The sequence below is a fragment of the Eubalaena glacialis genome, chromosome 5 (assembly GCF_028564815.1).
Source record: "Eubalaena glacialis isolate mEubGla1 chromosome 5, mEubGla1.1.hap2.+ XY, whole genome shotgun sequence".
In the NCBI taxonomy this organism is placed as follows: Eukaryota; Metazoa; Chordata; class Mammalia; order Artiodactyla; family Balaenidae; genus Eubalaena; species Eubalaena glacialis.
In genome coordinates, this window is record NC_083720.1 from 30,782,001 (window position 1) to 30,806,379 (window position 24,379).

General features: G+C 40.9%; 1 protein-coding gene across 1 annotated transcript in view; it reads right to left on the bottom strand.

Moving 5' to 3' along the window:
• MCUB (mitochondrial calcium uniporter dominant negative subunit beta) overlaps positions 1-22,964 on the bottom strand; it is a 93,206-nt gene extending 70,242 nt beyond the window's left edge. Inside the window, 1 exon segment of the mRNA XM_061191160.1 lies at positions 22,543-22,964. Within this exon segment, the coding sequence (XP_061047143.1) occupies positions 22,543-22,638 (96 nt within the window). The 5' untranslated portion in view covers positions 22,639-22,964.
• Between the last annotated feature and the right edge of the window lie 1,415 nt (positions 22,965-24,379).

A 24,379-nucleotide genomic window follows, 5' to 3' on the forward strand; every position in this document is an offset into this window, starting at 1 on the left:
AATTTAAAACAGGTGTTAAAAAATAAAAGCCAAGAACTGGTGATGCTTGGCCAATGAAAGCTATCACAGTGAGGCAGAAAACTTGGCCCTTGTCTATGACAGGCATGGCAGGAAAAAAGGTCAGACTGACTTACCTCACCCTTATCACCCAACAGAAAAGGAAGCAGTTTGTCAGGAAAGGAATTTTTGCTAGTCCTGAACTAGGAAATGTAACCCTTCCTAAGGGATAAAAATAGCAGACGGAATCCTCAATTTGGGGGTGAGGGTAAAACAAGATTTTCTTTCACTTGGCCATTTCCAGCATCAAATGCTGCTAAAAGCTATGATTTCAGCATCAGAATGCAACTACCAAAAACTCAGCAGAAAACAGAAATGTCAGTTCACCTGCCACGGAGTAAAACACAACTGAGTTTACTGACTCATATGCTGAGTTAATTCTCACCGCAGTCACACGCAATTTCTAGGCTGCTGCCCAAGGAAACAGAACAAGTTACCTGACGGTTTGCGTCACAACAGCAAGATAACAAACACACATCTATCAGCTGCAAAATTTCACCCTCCCTTTGATATGTCACCTGTTAGCATGAATATTTTTAAAGATGAGAAATAGGTGATACATTTTTCAAGATGTAGTCTTACCAGTTCCATCACAATTCTACCTGGCCCTTCAGTTGGGGCATTAAGGTGAAAGTTGTGATTTGGTTTCTATGACCATAAGGTGAAGGTTACAGCTCAACTTAGTTTTGAAAAACTAACTTCTTACATGACAAACAAATTAACCTTTTCAGATCTGTCCTTTAGATACTGGATGTAGCCCTTGAAAGTTTCTGTATTTTAGACCATATTATAGCCATTAACCACTTAGGATTTTGCTTCTAACTATTTCAAACATATCAACTGAAACAGTTAACAAGTTTTCATTTCTACTGTGTTCATCTTCCAGTACAACAAAGGCAGCAAAATTACTACTTATAATATCTGAGAAAAGAAATAAATACTTCTGAATTTAATTCATTTATAAAGCTTCCAGCATAGGCTTATATGTGTTTGTTTTTTGTTTTTTTTTAATTTTTTTTTAAATTTTATTTATTTATTTATTTATTTATTTATGGCTGTCTTGGGTCTTCGTTTCTGTGCAAGGGCTTTCTCTAGTTGCGGCAAGCGGGGGCCACTCTTCATCGCGGTGCGCGGGCCCCTCGCTATCGCGGCCTCTCTTGTTGCGGAGCACAGGCTCCAGACGCGCAGGCTCAGTAATTGTGGCTCACGGGCCCAGCCGCTCTGCGGCATGTGGGTTCTTCCCAGACCAGGGCTCGAACCCGTGTCCCCTGCATTGGCAGGCAGATTCTCAACCACTGTGCCACCAGGGAAGCCCTATGTGTGTTTTTATATGTGCCTAAGTCTTAGAAAAAGATTATGATCTCAATAATGATGCAATACTTAAAACAGAGCTTTATAATTTAGTCATTCAGTCACTGTTTCTTACTAAAATCTAGAACTCTGTCTTTTAAAGGAATATGCTGAGTTCCATAAACTTTTGTTTCAAGGTTGCTGTGGAAGTAATTTTCAAAAGTTTTTTGTTCTGTTACAGGGATTTGGTTATTTCTCCGCCCATCTAATTGTCATTCTCAGTCAGACTTCAAATATTTTTGTTTTGACTCAATCTCTGGATAAAGTTCTTTTGTTTGTTTGGGGGTTTTGTTTTTTTTTTTTAATTTTTAACAGCTTCATTGAGGCTTAATTTACATGCCATAAAATTCATTAATTTCAAGTATGAAACAATCAATGATTTGCAGTAAATTTATAAAGTTGTGAAACCATAAGTTTGGTAAACTTCAAGTTGACTATAATACATAAATCTCTTCTATGTGGCAGTGGTCAGGGCTTTTGCACTGACTCATAGTCACCCATAAATGAATTTAAAAGTCAGCTCTCCTTCCTCACATACATTTATGGCCATTTATCAGAAAAGCATCATAAACTGACCTATCTACAATGTCTATGATAAAATGTCCCCACTTCGATGTATGCCCTTGAGAAATACAACGTCTGCACAACTCTACATGGTGGTCCTGCTTTTCTTTAAATGTGAGGTTTAATCAGAGTCCCAACAATAAAATACGCTATGGAGGAAAAGCAGAAATTAATCCCCACACCTTGAGTTTCTAATCCTGAATAATACACTTCAAAGTACAAAACAGAAGTCTCACATACGGTCCCTGATCTCAGAGAACGTCTAGGCTAACTGAATTAACAAGTACAAAACATGGGGAAAATCAACCCACTGTATAATACAATCAATGACGACACAAACAGTGGAATCAAGCATCAGTGGCAATCCACCACCCAGAGCTAAGGCGAGTGAAGAGAACAGAAGGTCGGAGGCGGGACTCCAATGGGCGGGACCTGGATATTCAAAAAGATGGAAGTGGATATGAAAGTCAGGGCACCTTCAAACATCAAGCTGCTTTTTCTTGCTACTTGTCTTACTCATTTTTATCATCCAGGAATTAAGAGAATTTCCTCTTTAGGGGTAATCTGGGGTTTGCCCAAGTCTACCTATTATTTCTGTGCTCCAAAAGGGAGAGGAGAAAACTGGGGTAGTGTAGTTTACTGAAAGTCTATGTGGGATTCATCATCAGAGGACCTGGATTTAAGTTCGGCTCCACCAATGACTGTGTGAATAATTTAATTAACCTTTCTGGGCCTCAGTGTTCCCATTTATAAAAGAGTAATACCTGTATGACAAGGCTGTATAGAAGTTACATGAGATCTGAGATCATGTGTACAAAAAATATCTTTTAAACTTTTAGGTAGTAAGTTATTCTTAGTGAGTTATCAAATTTTCATCCATCAACTGTCTTAAAATTCAGATTTCAAGAACTATATTACTATGTATTATTTCATGAGTACTTAAGAGAATAAGTCAAAAATTTAAGACACTGGACTACTTTCTTTGTGGCGGGGGAGAGGGAAGGGGAAGAGAGCGAGCGAGAGAGAGAGAGGGAGAAAGAGAGAGAGAGAGAGAAAGAGATTAATTGAATGACTGATTTTAGGTGACAGGAGATGGCTATGTACTAGTTTAACTATAATTTTGCTATAATCTTGCTACAAAATATGATGCTGACCCAAACTGTCTTTTGCAGTTCCTTGCCCAATATTCTTGGACTATCTGAATTCACACATGACACTGACTGACTCTGCAAAGAATTCTATTTTAATTAATTCATGTTAATTAACTTAATTTCCTCTTTTGAAAGCCAACTGCTTCTTTGGGAGAAAAAGTTTATTTGGAACTTTATTCAACAATTTATTTACTTATTTAGAAACATTTTTAAGAGGTTTTAGGAAACTTTATACTTATACTTTTACATCATAAACAAATTTCCACATGAAACTGGTACAGCGAGGTCATCTTTGTGGTACACTTTAAAATTTAATCCCATGGCTCTTACAGAACTCAAGTATCCATTTCAGACTATGAAACAATCAAGTTTTAGTGGGGTTGAAAGCTCTTCTTCAAATGAATCTGAATACTCAAAGCCTGAAAAGATATCATTTTATAATTTTTTTTCAAAGTAGGAGAGAAGATAAGGCGACTGTAAAGCAGACTGGCAACTATAAAGCAGACTAGCTGTTGGGAGTGGAGGCCTGAGAGGGGCCAGCCGAGTTTGTGCCTTAGTTGCTTCCTTAGATGATCACTAAATGGGGGGCAATCTGGGAACCCGTCTCCCAGGACTTCGGTGAGGGGGCTGTGAGATAACACAGGGAGAGAGCTGACAGAGCTGCTCTGTCTGAGCTAGCATCACGTATAGTATGAATCAAACAAAAGCAGTGCTGACTTCAATTGCCGCTGGTGTCAAAGAGCGAAAACAATACCTAGAGGCTTGACTTTGAAAAAATTAGCTTCTTCATTAAAAATGAGTTAATAAAGCACCTGAAATCTTAAACTGGACCAGTAAGACTGCGAATTTTGTCATTTCAGTTTTAATGAATGTTAATATTTAAAGGAACAATAAGAAAATAATTTCTGAGTGACTATCTGGCCAGGTCCTTCAACTCAGGGCCAGTACTCCCCTCGAGGTGGCCTTGGGTCCGTCTCACCCCAACCTGCCACCACCAGCCCAGGGTTACTGCACCATCCCTGGCAGTTCCCCTGTACCCACAACTCTGTGAAGAGCCCTTCGTGTATAAACTCTCCTCTAATTACCCTTACCTGACTGAGCCATCTGTTTCCTGTTGGGACTCTGGATTATACAATGGCTTCACACTCTAACAGTCCAGAGGAGTTCCCACATCATGACATGCTTTATGCTTTGAGTATTATCTTTGGTTTTCTTTGCTATTTGTTGCTTTTGTATTTTTTGACTATCAGTGATGTTTACTATTTTTCATATGCTTATTAGGCATTTAAAATTTCCTTTTTCTAAAAATCACTTATGCCCTTTGCCCATTTCTCTATAAGATCTTAGATTTTTTTTTTAATAAGTTTGAATGATCTTCAAATATAGCTGTCATTTGGATGAAAGGAATAAACATGTACTTGACTTTGCTTAAGCAGGAATGGGAGTTTAAGGACAGAGGGGTATCTCTCATGGAGCTTAAATGAAGGATTCAGCTGAGTGCTGGGAATGGGCTAGAACTAGGGACTGGGGGGGTCATATTCAGATTGGGAAGTCCTCTTGATCCATAGTTCATTTCCCCTTTTCTCTGCATGTCAGCGTCATTCTGCTTTATCACTACAAAATGATTTGCACTGCTTCCCGGTCCACGGGGTAGAAAATGATCATTACCCAACAGCTCCAAGTGTGTAACTCCACTATTCAAAAGGGCAGCCAGCAGAGATGGCAATCCTATACCCAATTCCAAGTTCCTCGGTCAGGTGACCAGTTGAATGAAAGTCATGTCCTACTAAGATGGCCAATTCTGTTATAACCATGTATTTAAGAGCAAAGAAGTGTCCAGAGAAAGCAAGAGGACTAGCAGAGACCACAAAGATGTTTTCTAAAGTTTCAAAACCAAGAGCATTACCATGCTAAACTATAATAGTAATAGTTTTAATGGTCACTGCTGTGCCTACGAAGAGCTTTTCTAAGATCCTATAGCTTTAAGTAAGCAGGATAATTATGAATATTAAGGTATTTCACCCTAATTCAGTTCCAAAGGTACATTCAGGTAATATAATTACTCTGTAAGAGAGGTTAGACTTGGATGTTTCCACATAATTGCAGGCGTCACAACTGTCGATTACAAAACTTAGTCACTGGCACGAATTCAGACTTCACTAATTAAATGGAGGCACAATCCCACTAAATAAACTAATTAAATGAAACTGCCTGGGTTCATTATAAAGTGAATTTCATATGTGAAGAAGGGCTACAGCCTGTTAAAAGAGCACTGGTGCTTAAAGCTCAAATGGACACCAGTTATGAGCAGCACGCCTGGGTCACTTCCAGGCAAAACCTCACAGCAAACATTCTAAACCTGTAAACCTTCACAGAAAGATTGATAATATCATACAAATAAAAGGCCAAAACACAAACCACCCCAACTAAATAGTTAATACACTATGAACAATCCAAAGCCTTTTCTTGGTGGGGAAGGCAGACGGTAACAGGTGGTCAGCAAGAGAGGTACAGCAGTGGATCAATTCCGCGCTAGCTCTTTGGGTTTATCCATCTCAGACTGCAGCAGTTTCTGCCTCTGTGATGGATATCAAAGGCTGTACACCTGAGGGACCTCACAGAGATGAAAGGAACCTCAGAGTTCACCTCTGCTGACCTCCCATTTTGACCTGGACCCCACCCAGGTTCCAAGCACCCCTACTTAAGCCTACTTCTTGGCTTCTCGATAATCCACGCCTCACCATCCTATCTACTCAGTCTAACTTCCTCATGCACTTATAGGTCTCACACTTTTTTTTTTAAATCTCTCTCTCTGCTTTATCTGTTCTCATTTGGGTTGCATTCTCTGTTCCTAGAACAGTCAAGTTCCCTGATCCCTGGTCTAGACTACAGCGCTGTATTCAAAACGACCACTCCTTTACCAGTGCCTCAACCACAGCCTGGCCTCTGTCTCCCATCCCACCTTGGCCTGACCTGTGAGTGCAGCTGCCACTTCCAAGTACTGCACGGGTGTTACCTCACCCCTCCTGTGAGGCTTACACCCCTGCCTGTAAGCTCCAAATTCACCCTTTTTCACTGCTCTGTGAAAATGAATCTGGGTTCTTCAGATATTTTTCCTTTGCTGGTTGGCACTAAAGTCTTGTCAGTAGGGGTGTTGAAGAGACACTGAAGGAGGAAAAGGGGGTTTGCTTCCTGTTTCCGGTGTCCTCACTGAGCAGGCTCCTGCAGCAGAGAAGGCTCCCGCAGCACCAGAGGATTCTCCAGTGCTTCTCTAGCTTCTGCTTGAGTTCCTCTAGTAACTTAAGAGTCCTGTATTTGAGGACAGTCTATCCAGTCTCTTCAATAAGAGATGCTGGGAAAACTGGAACATGTAAAAGAACGAAATTAGAACATTTTCTCATTCCATATACAAAAATAAACTCAAAATAGATTAAAGACCTAAGTGTAAGATGGGAAACCATAAAACTCTCAGAAAAAAACATACCCAGCACATTCTTTGACATAAATCTTACCAATATTTTTTGGATCTGTCTCTTCAAGCAAGGGAAACAAAAGCCAAAATAAACAAATGGGACCTAACCAAACATAAAAGCTTTTGCACAGCAAAGGAAACCATCAGCAAAATGAAAAGACAACCTACTGAATGGGAGAAGATATGTGAAAATGATATTTCTGATAAGAGGTTAATATCCAAACTATACAAAGAGCTCATACAACTCAATATCAAAAAAACAATCTGATGAAAAAATGGGCAGAAGACCTGAATGGACATTTTTCCAAAGAAGACAAACAAATGGCCAACAGGCACATGAAAAGATGTTCAACATCACTAATCATCAAAGAAATGAAAATCAAAACCACAATGAGCTATCATCTCACGCCTGTCAGAATGGCTATCATCAAAAAGACAACAAATAATAAATGTTGGCAAGGATATGGAAAAAAGGAAACACTAGTACACTGTTGGTGGGAATGTAAATTGGTATGGCCACTATGGAAAACAGTATGGAGGGTCTTCAAAAAATTAAAAATAGAACTATCACATGATCCAGCAATTCCAATCCTGGGTATAAATCAGAAGAAAATGAAAACACTAATTCGAAAACATATGCACTCCAATGTTCATGCAGCATTATTTACAATTGCCAAGATATGGAAACTAAGAGTCCATCAACAGATGAATGGATAAAGAAGATTTGCCATATATATACACAATGGAATATTACTCAGCCATAAAAAAAAGAATGAAAAATTTCACTTGCAACAAGATGGATGGATCTGGAGGGTATTATGCTTAGTGAAGTTAAGTCAGACAGAGAAAAACAAATACTGTACTTTTTCACTTATATGTGAAATCTAAAAAATAAAACAAACAAATGAATATAACAAAACTGAAACAGACTTGCAGATACAGAGAACAAACTAGTGGTTATCAGTGGGGAGAGGGGTTGGGAGAGGGGCAACATAAGGAAAGGGGATTAAGAGGTATAAACTAGTAGGTCTAAAATAAGATATACGGACTTCCCCGGCGGTGCAGTGGTTAAGAATCCACCTGTCAATGCAGGGGACACAGGTTCGAGCCCTGGTCCAGGAAGATCCCACATGCCGTGGAGCAACTAAGCCCGTGCACCACAACTACTGAGCCTGCACCCTAGAGCCCGCGAGCCACGGCTACTGAGCCTGTGTGCCACAACTACTGAAGCCTGCACGCCCTAGAGCCCGCACGCTGCAACTACTGAGCCTACGTGCCGCAACTACTGAAGCCCATTCGCCTAGAGCCCGTGCTCCGCAACAAGAGAAGCCACCGCAATGAGAAGCCCATGCACCGCAACAAAGAGCAGCCCCCGCTCGCCACAACTAGAGAGAGCCCACGTGCAGCAACAAAGACCCAACGCAGCCAAAAGTAAAATATAAATAAATTATTTAAAAAATAAAATAAGGGCTTCCCTGGTGGCGCAGTGGTTGAGAATCTGCCTGCCAATGCAGGGGACACGGGTTCGAGCCCTGGTCTGGGAAGATCCCACATGCCGCGGAGCAACTGGGTCCGTGAGCCACAACTACTGAGCCTGCGCGTCTGGAGCCTGTGCTCCGCAACAAGAGAGGCCGCGACAGTGAGAGGCCCGCGCACCGCGATGAAGAGTGGCCCCCGCTTGCCGCAACTAGAGAAAGCCCTCGCACAGAAACGAAGACCCAACACAGCCAAAAATAAATTAATTAATTTTAAAAAAAAATGCTAAACAATAAAAAAATAAAAATAAAATAAGATACAAAGATGTAAACTACAGAACAGGGAATACATTTTATTATTCCCAATATTTTATAATAACTTTAAATGGAGTATAATCTATAAAAATATCAAATCACTATGTTGTAAACCTGAAACTAATATAAGACTGTAAATCAACTATACCTCAATTAAAAAAACAAAGCGGTCTATGCATTGGTGGACAGGCAGAATATATATAGTTTCTTAAACTAAGCTGAACTCTGCCCTCTTATTCTGCCCAATCTTAGGGGTAATTTCCTTGCTCTGAAGCAACACAGAATGACATATCTTTCACATAATACCTTCTCAGATGTTTGAAAACAGATTTTGCTTCTCCTTTGCCTTCTTTTTCACCAGATTAAAAATATCCATTCCCTGAAATCATCTCTGATATAAATCCTTAACATCTTAACTGCCTTCTGGATGCACTTCCCTCCCACCAGCTTGTCAGTGTCCCTTCTAAAGCACCGCCCCAGTAACAAAACATAAGGCCCCGATGCAGTCTGACAAGCCTGGTGCAATGTAATGGGACTATCGCTCGCGGTGATTAAGACCCTGCACCTCCCTTCAATCAGTTAGGAGCCAAACCAGAGTTCTGGAAATTCAACATTCAGAGGTGGCTTGTGGGTAAACTGAAACTCCCGGATCCCCTGCACGCAACTAACTACCAAGCAGGGTTTACTCATCCTATACTTTTTTCCTGCATCAAGAGAGACTCTGCCTTCTTCTAGCACTGCTAAATTGTTTTTTTCCCTACTATTCTTAAAGCAATAGCCCAGATTAATCTGCTGCAGTATGGGATGAGAATAAGAAGCCTCCAGTAAAAGACAATTCCATACGACCTAGGATGATCTTTTATGTTTGGATACTGCCAGGCCAGGCCCAGGCACAGTTCAAAATATTGTAATATGTTCAGTTTGGTGATAATATTTCCAATTATATATATTTTTATATATTATATATATTACATAATATTATATATATATATATATATACACACATACACACACACACACACACACAGCTCTTTGGACAACTCTTTCATTGAAGCCTCATTTAATGTTTCATAGACAATATAGTGTCCAAGTTCAAGAAATGTATAGGAATCTATGACAATCTAGCCATTTCATTATATAAAACAATAACTATGTTGAAGTGCATGAAAAGCAATGAGAAAGGAAAACATTTCTAATATTCCAAAGTCAAAGTTACACATTTAAGACTGATCAATAGTGATATCCAAGCCTGACAAATTAAAATTAAAAAGCCTGTGATTAAAAAGATGTGATTAAGTAAATAATGTGGTGAGGAGACAATATACAAGGTCCTACTAATAAATCTCTTTCTGAATATGCCCTGAACTATAGTAGATTAGTCTCACTATTATGTTATATACTAAGATACATTTTATTCAAAGTCTCAGCATCTTTCAACCATCCTAAGCATCTACTTAAGATTTCCCTTTTTTTAGACCATATTTATAACAGGCTAGCCTACAAAATGCCACTAAATTCATATACTAGATATGCATGATACTTTTATAACTTTCACTATTGCTCCTTTATCTATTAATCACCACAGTTCCTCTAAAGAAAGTCCTTCCCTAAGACCATATTGTCAGCATCTTCTCTCAACTATACTTCTTTTCCTCCTTATCGGGTGTCATTGCACAAACTTGAATTCTGGCTTCAAATCCTAATTAAACCATTAGAATTTATTTCTCTCTCTTCCTTAGCTTAGAGTGTACAAGTGAGACTACACCCTTTCCTATTAAGTTACAGCCCCAAGGGCAGCTTATTATGAAGCCAGCGAGTGTCAAATGTTCCTGTTCTAACCTAAATTAAAAATGCTGAATTTCCACCATTTCCTTTTTAAGTTTTCCAGGGAGAAATAAAGTTTCCCTGTAAATACCTACTGCTGAAGAACTCATACAAACGAAGCACAGTAGAGCCTTGAAAATTCAGTGCTCACAAAAAGCAAAACTGTCCTGTTTCTAGTCAAGGGGAATGCAGCAGAACACATAAATGTCCACTAAAATCCTATCTCCCTTCTTCCATGGTTACCAAGTGTTTGCTGGAATGTGGCTCCCAGCCAGCACGACTTCTCTCAGCCCCCTTGCAGCTCAATATGGCCATCTGACCCGTTCAATGAAATATTCAATGGAACATGAACATAAGCGTTATGTGACATCTCCAGGCCTAGCCCGAAACCCCTCGCAAGCCTAAAAAAACCCTTCCATGCTCTTTTGAGTTTGGAAGCCATGTGTTGAAGACGAGAGAGGAACTGGTCAGCTTAGGGTCCCTGAATGACGGTGTGGAGCAGACCTACTGCTGACCTGAAAAGCTCACCTCAGAACCATCTCCTGAGAGAGAGAAAACTGACTTAAAGAATACAGAAGTTCAAGTACTGTTGAGTCTTTTGTTTCAGCAGCACAGCTTATGCTAATCAACAGAGATAATAGAAAATTCATTTTAAAAAAAAAAAAAGGTTTGGGGAAAGAAAATGGAGGAAAAACACACATAATGACTGTAACCTTTAATGCTGGGTTCACATGAAAGACAAACGGTGCCCGTGGTTAAATAATTCCAAAGAGAAATAACCTACTGGAATAAATGCCTGGGCCAATGCACAGCCTCTTGAAGATTACTCAGCCAAGTCTTCACGTCTTCACCCATCACGCCACCTCTCCCACAGGAAAGAGACCTCACCACAGGACTCGGACTCCTCCCCTGATTTCAGACAGCAGCTCTTTATCTTAGTCCCAGCCGTCCATTCTCTTCCTTCTCTCACGTGCCAGGCACTGCGGCCTCATGGGTAGATGTAAGCCTAATAGTGGGAAACTGCTGGAATTCCTACACGTCTTCACATTCTTCCTCTTGTCTGTCCAGTGTACCAGTCCCCGTTATTTCAGCTCCATGTACAGTGACCATGACTTCGTGACTGGTCCTTATTAACGTACTCACTTGCCTCATCCCACTGTACATACACCGAAGTACTAAATCCAGATTCATCTTCTAAAATAACATTTCTATTACTACTGCCAAAATCTTGGTATAGAGTCTACAGATCAGGGGCTGGCAAACTACGGCTGGCAAACGGGCTGAATCTGGTCCGTTGCCATTTTTGTAAATACAGTTTATTGGAACACAGGCATGCCCTGCATGGCAGCTTTTGCACTGCAACGGCAACACCGAGGACTTGTGACAGCTCATAGGCTGCAAAGCCTAAAATGTTTACCATCTGGACCTTTATAGGAAAGGTTTACCAACACCTGGTATAGACCAACATCATTTCTCAGAAAGACAATGGCAGCTATCTTCTTATACCTCATTCATTTAGCACCACTACAAGCACCTGTACTAGCAGAATAAGAAAAACCAAGATATATAAACATATATATATGGTGCCAAAAATTTAAAAGATATGGTAATTACTCTTCAGCAATTACTAGTGTACAGAGAAAAAGAATATTCATGAGGGGGAGCAGGCATGCTGGTAAGATACAGACACAAAAAGCCCTGATATAAGGGAGTGTACAAGTACCAAACGAGTAGTAAAATGAGTCAACTAGGCAGACACAGGAAGGAAAGATGGGGAAAAAAAATGGGCAGAGGGCCTGAGTATACATTTTTCCAAAGAAGATATACAAATGGCAATATGTACAGGAAAAGGTGTTCAACATCACTAATCATCAAAGAAATGAAAATCAAAACCACAATGAAGTATCTCCTCATACCTGTTAGAGTGGCTCCATTCAAAAAGACAAGAAATAACAAGTGATGGTGAGGAGGCAGGGAAAAGGGAACACCTGTGCACTGTTGGTGGGAATGTAAATTGGTGCAGCCACTACGGAAAACAGTATGGAGGTTCCTCAAAAAATTAAAAATAGAACTATCATATGATCCAGCAATTCCATTTCTGGGAAGTGGAAATGAAAACACTAACTGGAAAAGATATCTGCACCCCCATGTTCACTGCAGCATCATTTATAATAGCCAAAACATGAAAACAACCTTAGTGTCCATCAATGGATGAATGGATAGAGAAAATATGGTGTACATATACACAATGGAATATTATGCAGCCATTAGAAGAAGGAAATCCTGCCATTTGAGGGGTGGGTGAAATGGATGAAGGAGGTCAAAAGGTACAAACTTGTAGTTATAAAATAAATAAGTCCTGGGGATGTAATACACAGCATGGTGACTATAGTTAATAATACTGCCCTGTATATTTGAAAGTTGCTAAGAGTAAATCCAAAAATTCTTATCACATGAAAAAAATTGTAACTATGTGTGGTGATGGATGTTAACCGGACTTATTGTGATGATCTTTTCATAACACATACAAATATCAAATTATTATACTATACACCTAAAACTAATGTAATGTTATATGTCAATTCTATCTCAATTTCGAAAAAAAAGAAGGAAAGATGATTTCCATCTAGTAATCAAGACAGGTTTTATTTACGAAAATGGTGAAGCCAAGGTCAGACTTTTAACCAGGAATAGAACACGGGCATGGCAGGTGGAGACAGCACAAGGTTAACTGTTATTTATGCTCTATAAAACATATTCCAGCCACGAATTGGTTGTTTTTCAACTTCAGGTTTCAACCATCAGTAACCATGCTTTGGGCTTTTGTAGTACTGCTTTCTGTGAGCCTCCAATAGCATCCGTCTCATAATGTCTCTGGCTTTTCTCCTTTTTTTTCTTTTCCTGCTCTCTGTTTTAATCTTTCCATTCAGAGACTTCTGGTTGGGCTGCTCTTCCACTGGACAAGATAAGGCACAAGCTAAGCTGCTGTAACAAAGAGACCTAAAAGCACGTGGGACTCAAGAGAGATGTTTGTTTTTCTGGTAGGTAGGCAGTTGAGGGTAAGAGGACATTAATGCCATCCAGGGATGCAGGTCCCTTCTATCTAGTTGCCCCACCATCATCTAGAGGGCTATATGCCTCCACAGGGTCCAGGCTGGCTCACCCCTTCCACATCTACATTGCAGCCCATGGGAGAGAGTAAAAGGTAGAAGAGAGAAATCAGTTTCCTAATTAAGGATGTGAACAGAAATTACACTTCTATGTCACATGAGATATCCAGAACTTGGTCACATGCTAGCTGCAAAGAAGGCTGAAGAACGTAGTATCTAGGAATGGTCCAATACACTAGAGCTGGAGTGGCAAGATTAGTTATACCTGAGGAAATAGGCTCGGAAGTAAGAGGATTTCTTGTGTTTTTCAACATAATCCATCCCCAATCTAATTTTTTAATGCAGTGCTCCCCAAACTGTATCCTGTAGACCACTCTCTTGGGAGAAGTTACTAGGAATGCTGTGGAGTAATAGAGATCTGTGATCAACCTCCTTCCTGCTCTCAGATCGTCCCAATGCCCATCAGCAAAGGTATGTAGTGAAGGAACACATCTAACTTGGTATGGCTTAACCCAGAATTCTTCAAACTTATAAGAACAGGGAATTTATTTTTCTGAAACATCTATTAACATCCTAGGAATCAATGTCCTACAGGATATCAGTTTGTGATACAGAGTTTAATTTAATAAACATAATTCCTATAAGGTTTTAATATGGTGTCTAAAACTCTAATACAAGTCAAATCAAGGACCACACTTCCCAGAGAATACTTCCTGCTGCCTCATCAGAGAGCTTACTAGACCCCCAACTCCTTTCAGATTCCACCCTCTGTGCTTATGCCCATTCTTCCTACTCCAAATATGTCTGCTAAACCCTTCCTTACCCTGCTCTCAGAGCTTAGTCGAAATCTCACCTCTTTTCATCTCTTCAATTTCTAATGATGTTTCTTCTCTGAACTCTTTTAGTATTTATTGTCTCTGATATTTGACTCTCATGAGCCAACTGGTGAATGAACACGTATGTATCTCTTTTACGTGTCTTGTCTTACACATAACTTTTAAGGATCTTCTCTGCAAGCTTTCAGATCTAGCATGAAGCACCACAACTCCTCCACTGAGATCTCAGGGCTCAGATAAGAGTCAAAACCCACTTTAGACACAAGGGAAATATGAGCAATTAAAATGCGACAGACCAGGGCTTGGCTCTGAAAGACCAAAAGCATGAGAAGTGGCACCTACATCTCAGAGTAGACGAACCTAACACCAGGATGGGGGAAATAGAAGCCAAACTTTCAGCTAAAACTTTTGAGGAATCAAGCCAGAACCAGCTCTTGGAGTTCGTGAGGTTGACGGCAGCACAAGTTCAGGTAGCAGCTGGAACCTCCACTGCCATCCTGTTTACCCACTCTGTCCCCAAAGTCCAGAAATGCTGGGACAGTGGCATGAATCTTCTGGATTTATCAAAAGTCCCTATTCAAAGACCTCAGATTCTAGGCTGTACAGTAAAAGAGATGAATGGCAACCAATATACAGGTTTACCGATCCAATATTTGAACATTCAACGGTATTCAACAATTTTGCTATGTATCCTGAAGGCACTCCCTTAACCAGCCCCCAAGTTCTGGAAGGCCAATGGATGATAATCTTACTCATGGCAATTCCATGCTCTAGAGGAATATGTCCCACTTCTGCAGTGGTAACGGGGGCCTTGTAATAGGTAAAGGTCTGCATGTTTCTTAATGTTAAAAATTATATTCCTTTTTTGGGGGCGGCGGTTTCCAAAAGGTTAATTTTATATTTTGCCCAGGAAAATATAAAATTGTATCTTACAAATAAAAATTTTTATAATTGATTTTAAAATTACCATTCTAGTTCGTGCACTACAACTGCTGAGCCTGTGCTCTGGCGCCCGTGAGCCACAACTACTGAGCCCACGGGCCACAACTACTGAAGCCCGCGCGCCTAGAGCCCGTGCTCTGCAACAAGAGAAGCCACCGCAATGAGAAGCCCACGCACAGCAACGAAGAGTAGCCCCCACTCGCCGCAACTGGAGAAAGCCTGCTCGCAGCGACAAAGACCCAACACAGCCATAAATAAATAAATAAAATAAAATTACCATTCTAAATTATTTAAGTTTTCATGACTGAGCTTTTAGTACCAACACTAATAATTTTTGGCAATCACAACACAGCATGTCACAAAACAAAAACTAATATGATCTAACACTTTGAGAATGCCATTTAGGAAAGTCCTCGTCCGTGGAGAAAAGCACTGCCTTCCCCACATACAAACAATCATCCTAAATCACCACCACACTTTCAGAACAGCCAAGAAAACACTTATGCGCCAGGTTGTCCTTACAGAATTTATGTTTCACTAAACTATGTTGATTATGTCCTTTAAAAATCCTGATGTGAAAGCATATCTACAACAAAACAATTAACCAAAATATAATTGAAGATTGCTGCTTTCTTTCACTAGAAAATACAATACATACAAAGATTACTTTGATTAACTTTAAAAAATCCTCACTATTAAAGCCTCATATCACAAAAGGTGGATAATAACGATTTAGGTGCCCCCCCTGGCTAGAGTCAGTGGGGAAGAGGAAATTGAGAAGTTCAGACCTGAAGAGAATACACCATTAAGGAGTCTATATGATATTTAGTTCTTTATCATCTATCCCTTCATTCCTATACCCAACAAGCATTTATTATGCACCTACTGTGACGGGGCAGAAGCCATCAGAGATAAGGAGAAATTTGGGATTGACATGTGTACACTGCTATAGTTAAAATAGATAACCAACAAGGACCTACTGTAGAGCACAGGGAACTCTGCTCAATATTCTGTAATAACCTAAATGGGAAAAGAATTTGAAAAAGAATAGATACATGTGTATGTATAACTGAATCACTTTGCTGTACACCTGAGACTAACATAACATTGTTAATCAACTATATGCCAATATAAAATAAAAATTAAAAAACAAACAAAAAACCAAAGGGCTGAGAGAATCCAGGTGGGAAAATCATATGAACCCAACTAACTATAATACAGGGTAAGATGAAGTACTGCAGTTACCGTGGGAGTGAAAAGGAAGGTGTAATTAATTCTGCCGGCAGAGACCTGCAGAAACCACATAAAAACTGGGGTGAGGTGGGGGTGGGTAGGTATTGGAACTCAGCCTTGGGGGATGAGAATTCAGGAAGGTGAAGAGGGAGGGTGATGGGGGCGGGGGCAACGCTGCCCAGGGAACATCATAAACGCCACCAGGGACAAGCCACAAGGAGAGGTATTAGTCCATCGTGGCCGGATGTGGGCCTCGCAGGGCATGGAGTAGCAGGTGGGATTGGAGGGATGAAGCCACACGATTTCTGGATCAACTGCTGCTTATGTTTTACAGCTGGCTTACCTTGGTTTCGTTAATAGCAAACCCACAAAAGCGTATTTACAAGGTCAAAAGAAACCATTCTTTCTCTTGAAAAACGAAAATTGCTTCATGATGCATTATCTGAAACATTCCCAAAGCAGAGTTGCAGAAATGAGTTATCAGACTATAAAATGTCACAACAAATATCCTCTAGCAAGGGCTTAGACGGCCAATGCTATGTTGATCTGTTTGCACACATTTTCTAAAAAAAAATTTTTTTCAGGTTTATGGCCACATAATATCAGTCTCTCTAATAAAAATGCACACTTGTATTCCAGTTGCATTACTGGCGGAAAAAGCAGTTATTCATCAACAGCTTTTAAAATCCCCTCTTCAAATAGCCCACTGCCCTACTAGGGAAACTCATATACCAAAACAAAATATTTAGCAAAAGAGACAGCCACACATGAACACACACACACACCAACACACACACAGTCAGAAAAACAACAAGAATTCGTCAAGAAGAATGATAACTTCTTTCCTCCAAACAGGTTCAGGGCATTTATTATTTATTGTTATGCCTAAGAGGTTGAAAATAAGCAAATCCATCTTTTGGTCCCAGAAATGAGATTTGAGCAATGCATTCATTATAAAAACACTCCTACTACAACAAAATAATTGAGAGTTCCCAGTGGAGTTAAATATTTTAGGATTACCACCTGTGTCCACTGCACTTTTATAAACCAAACCGCCTACTCAACCTGGTAAATACCGTAAGACCCTCGGACAGAACCCAGATTCATGGTGTGACCCTTGTCAATCTCGAAGACTTTTTCCTCCCTTAAGTCTGCCACAATAAAACCGTGTGTACCTGTCAGTTTCTTAATATGAGGTTCAATGTTTTATGTTACTTCTTGTTTCTGCTCACAGGCTATAACAATTTCAACTCTAGCTCCATCTCTCGCCTCTCTTTTCACTGCTCCCTATTTCTGGCCCTCAAATCAGAGATATTCTCTTCAATGGACTTTGTTGATAGTGCAGATTTCACGTATCATTTCTCACCAGTATTGTGAATCCTACATTGAGCTCTAATTATCCTCAAAAGAGCTGCCAAACAAAAGCCTGGACTGCATGCTCTCCATTCCTGCAAACTAAGGTTAAAATGATGTAAAATCAAATAACATCATTTATGAGTTAATTTACATAGGAAACTCAGAATTAAGAGATTTAACAGGACTTAGTAGTTGACCCAAACTCGATTTTTACCCAGGTGAGGAAAGTGGAGGTAGCAAGGAAATAGGAAGATTTAGAACAGGTGAGGGTGGTAAGAAGAAAAAAGGTGAGAGGAGAGTAACCACCACCTTTAAGAGACAACAATATTTGTCAATTAAATCTCAATTAAAACAAAAAGAGAACCATAGCATCAAAAGTAGATTCTTAGAGCAACTCAATTCAGTGCAGTCAGTATGTGTGGGGCACTTTCTGTGAGTGAAGCACCAAGGATACTGTGAACAGGGAGCCTGGTTTGCCACGCTTCCACCATTAACTACTTAGAACATATTTGTTCGAACACCAAAGAGCTGATTTTTGAAATTTAATAAAATCTTATTTATGCACCACTTTTTCCCATTAAAAGAGATCACAGAAAAATGAGTGAGGATAAGAATGGAGGGAAAAATGAAGGCAGAGAGGATGAAACCAAAAGTATGGTAAATACATAAAAGGTATGTCACAAGGTCTTAAACATTTGTTAGAAGGTGGGTTGAAAATCTGACCGTAAGCTTTCTGGCAACCAGTGCGTAGAGAGAACACCCGTGGCTGTATACCTCACTGCATAATAAACCCCAAATCAGTTCAGGAGAAACCCAATTCTAAGACTAAGACTAGACAGCAGTTTCTTTCATGGGTCCTCGTAAAGAGTACCTCTTAACTGACTACCAAGTTTCATAGGCCTGTTTCTTAAAAGGTATGCCAATGAGGAAAGTTTAGTAAAACATTTGGGTGAGGGATCCCATACCACGCAGTCTAAATACCTAGCTCAGAGAAGAGAGCTGGTATTTGTTTTAAAAACCAGGAAAATTAATACTGTGGTAAGTTAAATGGGATCAAAAATTAGATACTTCTATAATATAGCTAAGCTAATGCTATTTTATTATCTATTGGTTTATAGCCTGTACGTTAGGCCAAGATACTACTATATAATGGCTTTAGGGTTCTAATGCTAGATTCTCTTGAATAAGCAACAATTCACAGCTGAAATCACTGGCAATGACAGAATTAAGTATTAGAGCAAGACAATTCATAATTCCTAAGAGAATACTATTATGCCATGATCGCCTCATGTCAAATAAATTCCAATTTCTTTTTAAAGGGGAAAAGTTATTACAATCATTAGTTAAAACTGCCACTTTACTGGCTGCCTAAGATCATAAAAGAGGATTTTCGACCATTAAGACAAACATTCTGACACTGACAATATTTTATTATTTTATAATATAAATATTTACGTAAAATAACAAAATGGCAATTTTAGAGATGGAAAGGGCTTTTGAGACCACTTAGACAAATCTTGTTTTGAAAAGGGAGTAAAACAGGCTCACAGTAGACTGAATGACTTGGCTAAGTTCAGGAGCTAAGTGGTGGCAGGGCCGGGTTGGCCCTCAGATGTCCCAGTTGCCTAATACCAACTGAATTAGCTGCTCATTTCTATTCTATGAAGTAAATACATCTGGTTTATACAGCTATTAGATTAACCAATATTTAGCCTCTGGTTTTCTACCGTAGTTTCACAGGGACCTCATTCAACAAATATTTATCTGCCAAGCCACAAAGTGATTTCCCAGCTTAGAGCTTGCTGTAAAACAGAATACTGTTAAATTGCAATAAACAGTAAAGTAAAACAAAAACAAAAAACCCAGCCCTAATACCTAAGTGCTGGGAAGGTAGTAATGTTTAACATTTAATAGACAAACTGGTCTAAAGTTACTTTGAGGCCAAAGCATCCATGTCTTTTCTACAATGTAAGTACAATCACCAACATACAAATCAATCACTGTCCTCAGGAGAGAGCTCTGAAACGAGGATTATAGTAGACAACGCACCAATTACAAACACATGAGGTAGAATCATAGGAACGTGTCAAACGAGGATGACATGTTTATTAAATTCAAAAGATGAAAACAACTTCTAAATTAACATTTGGTGGTGGCATTATAACACGTATATGCTTTGTTTCTATGAGTTAAAAAAAAAAAGCACACTCAATACTTAAACTTCTCTGCAAAGTACACCTGATTTGTTTTAAATTTTAAACATAGCCAATGTAGGGACCCAAATACTGTACTGGTGGCTTGAAATCACATCAGGGAGTCTCTCCAACTAAATAGCAGAAGAACCAAATTAAGAAAGGCACAATTAGGCAAGAGCTTTCTGTTTAGTGATAATTTATCAGGCACCATGATCACTCAAAGCTGCGTCCTGGAGAACAAGACAGGCCAGCAGGAGCTGTGGATTGCTGGGACAACCACTCAGCCACAGTGCTGCAGACAAGCAGAGATGCTGTGACTGGAACGTAACCATGGACACCAGGCCATGCCTTGGCCAAAGGTAATATGGCGTGCTCTGGCTCTCTTATGCTTCAGACTAAATGTGTCCTTTAAAAAGCAATTCTGCTATACTAAACATACCCATGTTGACAAACTTTTTTTCTACCCAAAAAACACTGGCAATTACTCACCTACCATGTGAAGCATAAAAATTGTCTATTTTTCAAAATCACTAAATGCTCCTGTAAGGCACACTCCTACTTTCAGAAGAGGCCAAATATAATTGGGAACGCTTACTTGAGATACTATTAATGACAAGTCCTTTCAAGCCAGGATTTTATGAGCTGTCAGGTCACATGTATCACTTCTTTTTTTCCTGCTGCTTTCAGAGGCTCTAGAGATCTGAATGTTTACAGCAAAAATGTATGGAAATAACACCTGTCTTTAGCCACAGGACTTTTCATATCAAGGGGGGCAATCACAAAACAGTGAGACCTTAGAAGATGAAAGATGTCCCTACAACCAGTTAATCTGATTTGCAGAAAATGGTTTAGTAGCCCTAGCTAAAACTCCTAGGCAGCCAGGATATTTCTATCAGTTTCCTTATGGTACAATTTCAAAGAGCATATACAGAAGCACACTCAAAGCTTCTCTTTATTCTTTGGGGGTCTTTAATCAGACAAGTGAAATGATGGAAACATTTCTATTTCTAAGGTTCAGCAAATTGACTTAATAGTACAGACAGTCAAGACCTAAAACAAAAATCTGTAAATTAGAGACAGTCAAACATAAGGCTTCTTAAGATGATTCCCCTATGATTAAGCCTAATAAGCCCCACCGTATCATTTTTGACCTCTTTTAAAAGAGTATCCAATTCCTGCTGGGGCATGCAATGGCACTACCCTGGATAGCATCAGGTGGGAAACATGGAGAAAAGAGTTCAGAGTTGATAATCTGAGAAAGAGCAGCCAGTCTTAGGATCCATAAACATTCTACTCAAAATGTTAAATAGATTTAACAGAAAAGTGAATCAATCATTTAAGTTTAAATGGTGTCCAGTGAAGGGGGTTCCTTGTATTGGGTTGTCTTACTGTTTGGTACATCTTTGACTGTAAAGTGCAACATTTATAATAAAAACACAAATTTCACAAAATGAAAAAAGCCTCTCTCTCCCATTAGTCTATTAAGTCTACCCTTTTACATTTTAAGAAGTTTGCCCCTGTCCTAGTTATAAGGAACAAAATGCCCTTCCTCATTCCCTTTCTAACATTCAGGGAAGGCATTTTAAAAATGCACTTAAACATTTCTTCCACCATTCCAAACTCTGAACCCTGAGAGAGCCGGAGGGGGAAAAAAAAAGAGAAAAAATGAAGAGGACGTGAAAGTGACAAGATACTGGTAATGACATCGCTTACTTTCTGCTTTTCTTTCAAACTGCACAACTGGAAGAAAAAATAAATCTCTTTCCGGTTAACAATCTGAAACTGATTTATGAGGGTGTGGGGGGGGGTGCTGGGAACTAAAACGCAAACCACGCCCTCCGCAACCGCGCACACCTGGAAGGCTCTAGTTTAAAGGCTGTCTTTCCGCATCAGGCTCAGAGTTAGGGCTCCTGGGCGCCTGTCAGGCTCCATCACAATCCCAGTTACAATCAGTACTTTCCCCCGTCTTCCTGTGTCTTTTTCAGTGCACATCCACTCTCCTCCCTCCTCCCAAGCGACGGCGCTTCACAGACCACAATACAACTGGGTCAGGCCAACCGTTACTCACCAGCACACACTCATGATTCCCCCGTCTCTCGAGTCTCGGAACAAAACGCGAATTTTTCTTCCCTCTTTGAAAGGGAGGTGCTCGCGGTTTTCAGGATGGAAATTCCACTCTACGACAGTGCACACTCGGGGCAGTCACTTTGCTTGCGCTACCGTTTTCTTAGCCCCTTTCGGCCATTTCGGCACCGACGATCGAGCCGACAGCAAAACGGCTCTGAAAACTCATCCAAGATCGTAGTTTGGTCGCGGAGAAACTGCCTGCCGGGGTAACTGTGCTGCTCCCCGGGCCGCAGCCCCATGGTCCCCGCACCCCAACTTAACCGAGGTGATGCACCGGCGCACGTCCTTTCCTTCCTGACCTTTCCTTCCCTCGGTCCCTGGGGGTGACCCCGACTCTGGACCCCGGGGCCCACTTCCGCAGCCCGGGCGACCACCTGTCGGGGTCCTCCCGCGCGCGAAGCCGGGGAGCCAGCAAAACGCAGTGAACGTCCCGGCCGCTGGGCTTTCGCTCCCGCGGAAGTTGCCCCACGCAAACTTTTCCCGCCGCCTCCCCCCAGCTCCCCCACCCACCCCCGGCGCCGCGCTCGGGCTTAACCTGGGGCATCGGAGGTCGCGGATGCGTTCGGCCTTGGGTTCCTGGGGTCTGCAGCAGCCGCGCGCGCCAGGGCCAGGGGCCCCTCCGAAGCATCATTCCGCCCGGCGCGGCGCTCCCGCCCGAGTCAGCGGGCCATCCTCGGAGCCGGACGACGGGGAGAAGGCGTTCCCGGTGGGCGCAGCCTCGCCGGGCCCCCGCCTCCAGCGCAGCGCGGCGCGGGGCGGGCTAAAGGGAGGGTGTGTCACTCTCCTCTCTTCTCGTCTTCGCACGCAGCTGGGCGCCAGACTGTTTTCTTTCCTCCGACCAAAATTTTAAAAGGGAAGGGGGAGAGAAAGAGAGCGCGGGGGCACCGCCCTCCGCATTTCGGGTTTCCAGGGGCAGCGCGGACGCTGGGAAGGCCTCGCTTCTTCCAGTGGAAGCGCCTTCTGAAATGAACGAGAGCGGGCTCCTCGCACCTTGAGGGCTGTTGATTTCAAAACTCGCGAGTAATTCTGGGTACTCAGTGCCCTAGGGGCCGTCTGCTGCCTTCCACCCCGCCGGCAGGGAGGTGCGGGCCTGAGTGGCCATCTGGAGAGAGGCAGGGTCTCTCTGGAAGTTTCCCTCCTGGACTGAGAGGAAAGGAGGGAGAGAAGCAGGTCCACCAAGGCGCCACCTCAGTTGGCTCAGTGCGGGCTGCGGGCTGCGCCGCTCATTGTTGAGCGCTGTGAAGGTCACCCCAGACCTACCTCTGCCAGACGTTTGCGGTGACCCACCCAGAGCTCTTTGGGACGGTCTCTCCCACAGTCGAATTGGCTTCTCCTTTGAAGCACGTTTTTAACTGAAGGAGCTAAGGAACAGGAACTGTCTTCTCGACAGCTGGGAAATCTAATGTTTTGTCTTGGAGACTTTTTGTTTGTGAAAACAAACACAAACCATTTAAGAGCAACCTAGTCCAACTTTCAAATAGCTTCCTTACAACAGAGTTGCTAGATAAAATACAGAATGCCTAGTTAAATTTGATTTTCAGATAAACAACAAATAATATTTTTAGCATAAGTATGTCCCAAATATTGCATGGGTCACACTTATACTTTTCTATGAAATATTTGGGATATACTTATACTAAATTATTTATTATCTGTAATTCAAATTTAGCTGGGCATCCCGTATTTTTATTTGCTAAATCTGCAAGAGGCTTGAGTTAATGAATCAAAGCTGGCAAACAATGCAACAAGTGGCAAATCTCACCTGATGACGATCTCCTTTCTTTATTGAAAAAAAGATATGTTTCTATGATAGCAAAAACTTTGTCACCACTTAAGGCCGATTCATATGTGTTAATGAGCATCTGTGTTTCCAACTACCGTTGCCCTGCACAGATAGTGATGCATTAAACATTAAGTCCACATGGGAAGTAATTTACCTTACCTGAGTCCTTTCCTTTTATATGCTAGTGCTCCAAATGAAAGAGATTTGTCTACCGTGAATAAAGCTGCAATAAACATGGGAATGCAGGTATCTTTTTGAGATACTTACTTCATTTCTTTTGGATATATATCCAGTAGTGGGATTGCTGGATCTATGGTAGTTCTATTTTAATTTTTTGAGGAACCATTATACTGCTTTCCATAATGGCTGCACCAATTTACATTCCCACCAACAGTGTACAAGAGTTCCCTTTTCTCCGGTAGCCATAATATGGAAACAACCCAAGTGTCCATCAAAGGATGAATGGACAAAGAAAATGATATATAGATGCTGTTTATATATATAATGGGATATTATTCACCGATAAAATAGAAGGAAATCCTGCCATTTTGACAATATAGATAAACCTGAAGGACATTATGCTAAGTGA